Source organism: Microtus oregoni, unplaced genomic scaffold (genome assembly GCF_018167655.1).
Source record: "Microtus oregoni isolate MIOR12 unplaced genomic scaffold, Mior012 000012F_ref0000307, whole genome shotgun sequence".
Taxonomy (NCBI): domain Eukaryota; kingdom Metazoa; phylum Chordata; class Mammalia; order Rodentia; family Cricetidae; genus Microtus; species Microtus oregoni.
In genome coordinates this window covers 52,459,097-52,465,886 of record NW_024543071.1, presented here as the reverse complement: position 1 = coordinate 52,465,886, position 6,790 = coordinate 52,459,097, and the positions used below count along the sequence as shown (strand labels likewise).

Sequence of the window (6,790 nt, the reverse complement as noted above, 5' to 3'; positions counted from 1 at the left end):
GGTCAACTTGTGAAGAACTTTTCGATCTGTACTATTGTGGAAAATAATGGAGAATCAAACCTACAATTAGTGGAGCTTCACAGCCAGGTGTATGCAAAGTTTCTGGGCCCTGATAAGCTTCTCCGCTGACTCAATAATCCGAATCAGACCAAATCCAACCAAATTAGAAAGAGCCCAGGTTTCATGGATGCCAATGCTCCCGGATGGCCTTCCAGCCCCCCAGAGAGGAGGTGGGGAAGGAAGACTAGAAAACCATATATTTGTTCTCTGGAACACGATTTAAATACCCTGTGTTCTTGAGTGGCCTCGAGCATCTCTGGGGAGGGGTCATCTTTGGCAGGCTTTCTCAGAGGTGGAATCTGGATGGAGGCAACTCCCAGGCTAGGGGGCTTGGGATGGAACTTCCACCCAAACATTCCAGACTCTGGATATATGGATGCCAGGGGTTGGGGTGACACTTCCACCCAGTGTGGTCAAGGAGAGCCGGTCAGAGTCCTGCCAAGGCCATTGCTCGAGGGAGTGATGACAAAGGCTTCAAACCCCGAGGGCTCCAAATGTCATTCACGAAAAAGCAAGAAATTACAAGGAGCTCTGGAGAGTAGGGGCAGGACGCAGAGTGATGTAACATGTAACATAAAATCTGCTGCTTCCAATTAAAAATATGAAGTACAGAGGAGCAATAAAGTATGACTAATAAGCTGGAGGGAAATCAGGTTTGATTGAGGCGAGGGTCCCAAAAGCTCTGGGGAGGTTGTTTCCTTTGTTCAAAAAGCAGTAACTGCTCTCTTGGTTCAAGTATTGTTCTAGGGCAATGTGTTATTGGGCAGTCACAATAATTCTGAAAGGCGCCTATAATGTCCCTTGTACAGAGGATGAATCAGGTCATCCTGACCTAAACTCAGCCCTCTGTCTCATATGGATCAAGTTCGTAGCCAGAAAGAGCAGCGGTCGGCCGGGTTGTTTCCACTTTATACTTGCTATCTAACTGTCTTTCATGAAACTACGTGAGGAAACAGAAGACCCCAGGGACTCCCACTTGGATTAACTTGCTGCATTTCAACGCTAAGGTCCGGCAGATGGCAACCTGGAGCACAGCTAATAGAAGCTCAGGATAAGGAGCTGAAACTACATACCCACAATGCCGTGCGGAGAATCAAGGTCCCGCATTTCTTTTTGTCTGTCTAAGGTAGTGCCTGTGCGCATTCCTGAGGGAAATGTGTGTTCTGAACCCATACAGGCTCTCTTCCTGTTTTCAGAGGGCAAAATTTAGATTTTTAAAAATTCTTTAACGCGTCTTCCGTTGCAGAGCGGTATGACTGAAACAAGGCTGCTCTTTGTTGGCCTCACTTATCACAGCCTAATGTGAGGACCCTTGACCTCTGACCTAAGATGGCAGCGTTCTGAGCGTAGTTCTTGCTGCTCTAAGGCGAACTAATACTGAAAGTCCCGCATCATGTCGAAGCTGAGCCGGGTCACTCGGGCCCTCAAGAAGCCCGAGGCCGGCGGCGTGATCCGGACTATCGTGCGAGCGGGCCAGGCTATGCCTGGGCCCCCACTAGGTCCCATCTTGGGGCAGGTGCAGTGTCTGGAACCCGGCTCTGGGGACACGGGAGGGTGGCAGCCGACAGGCGGGAAAGTGCGCTGGAGCTGGGGAAGTCTCACTTAGAAACGTGTCTCCGCTGTTCACACCCGCAGGCCTTAATGTCCTTGTTACTTACGTAGCCTCTTTTGCCCTCACCTTCTCTGACGTTCCCCAGTTAGCAAGTCGCTGTTTAAGTGGGACCTTGAGGACGAAGCGCCTGGACGAAGCTGTAGTTGAATCTGGGTAGAAGAAATAGGAATACAGGGACATGAAGACGAAGGGGTACGGGGTAGAGGCTCCTGGATGATAGAGAGCCTTTAATTACCACACTTAACTTATTTTTTAATGCCTTCCTCATAGCGAGGTGTCTCTATCAACCAGTTCTGCAAAGAATTCAACGAGAAGACAAAGGACATCAAAGACGGCATTCCCCTGCCTACAAAGATTTTTGTAAAGGTGCAGAGTCTCTTTGTTCGATATTCTTCCTGACGCTTGAAAGTAGTTACCCGGGGTTGCAACCTAAGCAGGTTGCCACGCTCCGCTTTTCTCATTTACACAGTGAAACTAGATCATAATTTCTCTGAATTGGCTTAATCCTGCCGTATTTTGGTTCCTGACTTTCACCTCATTGGGGCTTCCAGAGTAGAGCTGGCCTAGGAATAAAAAGCAAAGATGTTTGCTACGGATTTGCTTTTCCTGGCTTTTGTGGTGTTATCGGCACCACGGGAAAGCAAATAGATGGGAGAAGAAAAGGGACGTTATAAATTCCCTGGACTCGAATAGAAAAACAAGGAATTGTTATATATCTTTTTCTGTTAAGCCTGACAGGACATTTGAGCTCAAGATTGGGCAACCCACTGTTTCCTACTTCTTGAAGGCAGCAGCTGGGATTGAGAAGGGGGCCCGGCAGACAGGTAAGGAGCAGAGTGGGCACCTGAGATTCCGATGTGTCCGGAAAGAAAGCAGTGAGACCTGAAGCATTGCTTGTTCCCCTCCCAGGGAGAGAGGTGGCAGGCCTGGTGAGTGTGAAGCACATATATGAGATTGCCTGTGTCAAAGCTAAGGATGACGCTTTCGCCATGCAAGACGTGCCCCTGTCTTCTGTTGTCCGGTCCATCATTGGCTCCGCCCGTTCCCTGGGCATTCGTGTGGTGAAGGAGTGAGTATCCTGAGAGCGGTGTTGTGGGGAGGGCACCCAGGAAGCTCTTAATCTGGGAGGAGCGTTAGTGAAATAGTCAGGTTTCAAAGACATTTTATAGCATATAATAAACATAATGGACTTTGTTATGACATGTTCATGCATGTAGAGGTTTTGTTTTTGCTTTTTGTTTGTTTATTTTTTTGAGACAGAGTTTCTTTGTGTGGCTCTGGCTGTCCAAGAACTCACTCTGTAGAGGAGGCTGGCTTTGAACTCACAGCTCAGAGATCTACCTGCCTCTACCTCTAAGTAGTGCTGGGGTTAAAGGCGTGCTCCACCATTACCCTGCTACATGTAGAGTTTTTAAGTCAAGGAACCTGAGATTCTTTTTTTTTTCCCCAAAAAAAACCCTTACTTTATTGTACTCACTATCCAGTAATAGAGAAATAAAAAGGTAGATTGTAGAATAGCAAAATAACAAAACAGAAATCAATAACACAAAGCTTTTCATATGGAGCACACAGATATTTTATTGTCTATCATTGAACCAACCTTGTTCCCCGAGGGGTGCACCTTTCCCGGAAGTACTGCAATACCAGGTCAATGTGTGGAGTGGACGGAGCAAGCTCCTATTCCAACCCCTACTTCCAAAAATCCATTTAATATATTGTCCTCCGATAGAGGATGCATCAGATATTAAACTGATAAGAACAGGTATTATACCTGATCTTAGCCAAAAGGCCGAGAAGCGATGGGACCTGAGATTTTAACAAGGATATGGCCTCGTTTATTTGGAATATATTTCATAAGCATGTGTTATGTTCTAGACATGGTTCTGGACACTGGATATAACCAGGAATGGGGAGTAGTATTCGGCCACTCTGGAGAAATACATAGTCCTAAGGTGGAGGCAGATCCATGCATAGAGACTTAGACTGACATGTGGTCAGTGTGGTTTGAGAATTGATGGATGTCAGCAGAGCAGAGAAGAGAGTGCCTGCTTTTATCTGGTGTGTCAGTGAGGATTCTTTGAGGGAGGTGCTATCAAAACAGCCCAGAAGGAGGATAAGGAAAGAAATGTTCCAAAAAGTGGGGGATTGCAGTGAACAATGGGAGGTAAAGGGCTGAAGCTACACTTATTGTGGGCTGGGAGCCATGTCTAGAGGTGGGGTGGGATACGGTCAGACTCCATCTTGGAGCCAACAACTGGCTTTGGATGATCTCAGGAATCATTTCCTTGAAGTCATTTGTCAAGTGAGAGAGCATTTGGCCCAGACCACATCAGTCACAGGAGCAGAGACAGTCATCATGGGCCTCTTGCTGCTGGTGTCATATTATCAGCAAGGCTGGTATCGGCTGTTCCTCACAGCGAGTCAGAGCAGAGCACAGATGGCCTTGATGTTTCTTCAGGTCCTTACTTTATGAGGCACAGAGATACATAGGTCAGATTCCCTACTTGAGGGGAATGTCTACATACAAGCCTGCCACTTCCTCGTGTGAAGTGTGACTAGTAAATCCCAACAGCATAGTAGAGACCATGGGTTAAGGAGGATGTTAAGATGGGAACCAAGGTCGGGGAAGGTAGAGTGTGTGGTTCTCTCAGACACCTCACTGTCTGGCTCCAGGTAGAGGAAGCAGATGAGCAGAGGTTTGGAAGCTGGAAAGTCCAGGGAGGAAAAAGGGCAGGGCAGCTGGGGTCTGTGCCAGGACCCCACTCACTAACCATCTTTCTCCACTTGTAGCCTCAATGCAGAAGAACTGGCAGCTTTCCAGAAGGAACGAGCCGTGGTTTTGGCTGCTCAGAAAGAGGCAGATTTGGCAGCGCAAGCAGAAGCTGCCAAGAAGTGAACCCAACCTTCTATACTCTGGGATTTTGAAAGAAGAGGCAAAGAAGGGGGCCCACTGAGAAAGCTGAGCCCAAGGAGAGGAAGGGACTTCATGGCAAGATGATTTATAGTTTCGTGACTTTATATATTTCTATACATGTGCTGTGCCAAGGGATCACGCTTAAATAAACATCCTTTGTCATCCACTCTCAACTTCTCTCTTGAGACCCCGGAGATGGGAACACCGACAGTTATCAACCCTCACAGGTGTGAGCTGCCCCACAAGTGAGCAGGGATCTTAATACTTCTCCTCGTGTGAGCACAGGTGCAGCCAAGCAAATTACCATGCCTAGTGCCTTAGTTGGTTTTGTGTTATTATATCAGAATAACCAAAGCTTGGTACTTTGTAAAGAAAAGGTATCTCTCTGGCTCCTGATCATGGTGCTGGTGTCTGGCAATCGCTCTCTGGGCTGTGCCACAGTATGGTAAAGTGGGAACAGTTACATGCGTAAGGTCACCTATGAGAAGGAGCCTCCCTTCCTTAAAGCCAGCGTTATTGAAGGTTGGTTTTCTCAGCAGCTTCCACTAGTCCCCACTTAAAAACATAGACTTATCCAGTTTCTTTGATAATGTGCGTGTGTTCCCACATGTATGTATGTGCATCATGTGCATGCCCATGCCTTAGGGTTTCTGTTGCTGTGAAGAGACACCATGACCACGGCAGCTGTTCTAAAGGAAACTAATTGGTGTGGCTTGCATACAGTTTCAGAGATTCAGTCCATTATCATCAGGGCAGTGAGCATGGCAGTGGGCAGGCAGACGTGGTGCTGTAGCTATAGCTGAAAGTCCTACATCTTGCAGGCAACAGGAAGTCGACTGAGAATGGGTGGTATCCTGGGCATAGGAAACCTCAAAGCCCGCCCCCACAGTAACACACTTCCTCCAACAAGGACATATTCACTCAAAGCCATACCTCATAATAGTGCCACCGCCTACGAAATTATGAGGGCCAATTATGTTCAAACTATGACACTTTGTGTCTTTCAGAAGTGTATTTGGTCCCCTGCACCTGGACTTATGGGTACTTGTGAGCCACGGTGTGGATGCTGCAGCTGAACCAAACAAGGGCTCTTAACTGCTCGGCCATCTCTCCAGTCCCCTATTTTTTGTGGTTTGTTGTTCTTTGTTTGTTTTTGAGAAAGGGTCTCACTATGCACTTCTAGCTATTCTCAAACTCAGAGATCTACCTGCCTCTGCCTCTGAGTGCTGGGTTTAAAGGCATGTGCCACCACGCTGGGCATAGGCCCCACTTCTAAAGGATTCCACCACCTACCACACTGGGAACCAAGGCTCCAGCACATGAACCTCTGGGGAACCTGTTATAAAATTCAGGATCTGAGCTGCTACAAGTGTGGGATTTGCCAGGCTCTGGTGGCGCACGCCTTTAATCCCAGCACTCAGGAGGCAGAGGCAGGTGGGTCTCTGAGTTCGAGGCCAACCTGGTCTCCAGAGTGAGTTCCAGGACAGCCAGGACTACAGAGACACTCTGTCTCAGGATAAAGATAGGATAGAGGCCAGGGAGAAATCCTGTGTTCAGGGTTGAGGATGTAGTTTCCTGGTAGGACTGTTGCTTATTTGAAGCCCCAAGTTCCGTTCTCCGAACTACAAAACAAGGAGATTAGTGTGTTCTTTCTCTCAGGAACGAGAAGGCAGAGTTAAGGAGGTCCATAGAATAGATACTAAGGCTTGGGTACACTACTTGTCTTTCCTTAGGAGTCTATCTTTTGGGGCATTTCCTCTTTAAAGAGGGGATCCTGTGGGAGAGATTAGGTCACAGGGAAGCTTATATCTAGATACAGGGACACCTTCAGGTCTCCTTACTAAGTGGGTGTGTTTTGTTTTTGATACTGGATTCCTTGGCTGGCCTGGAACTGGCTATGCACACCAGGCTGGCCACAAACTCAAAGGTCTGCATGCCTCGGCATAAATACAAAGCAAGAACTGGATCACTGAGTGCCACCCAAGTTTCTGACGAACTTCTGAAGCTGTTCTGTGTCAGGGGTAACTGGCTATGAATCATAGCCTCAGACTTCCATTGGAAATGAAATTCCAGCAGATACCTGCCTGAGAAATTCTTGGGAAATCCTTGGCCTCCTGTTTTTCCCATTCTCCAGAACATCAAGGGTTCATTCAGAAGAGAAGCAGAGTTGGCAGGCGAGGTGAAATTTGCGTTTGCCATGGATC

General features: G+C 47.6%; 1 protein-coding gene and 1 non-coding gene across 2 annotated transcripts; one reads left to right on the top strand and one right to left on the bottom strand.

Annotated features, from left to right (window-relative positions):
- Window positions 1-1,369: 1,369 nt before the first annotated feature.
- Window positions 1,370-4,752, top strand: Mrpl11 (mitochondrial ribosomal protein L11). Its single transcript, XM_041661653.1, has 5 exons — window positions 1,370-1,576; window positions 1,943-2,038; window positions 2,403-2,496; window positions 2,582-2,741; window positions 4,463-4,752. The coding sequence occupies exons 1-5, from the start codon at window positions 1,454-1,456 to the stop codon at window positions 4,566-4,568; spliced, it is 579 nt and encodes a 192-aa protein (XP_041517587.1). The 5' UTR covers window positions 1,370-1,453; the 3' UTR covers window positions 4,569-4,752.
- LOC121454812 lies at window positions 3,283-3,473 on the bottom strand. Its single transcript, XR_005975332.1, has one exon. It is a non-coding gene; the product is annotated as a U2 spliceosomal RNA (small nuclear RNA).
- Window positions 4,753-6,790: the final 2,038 nt, after the last annotated feature.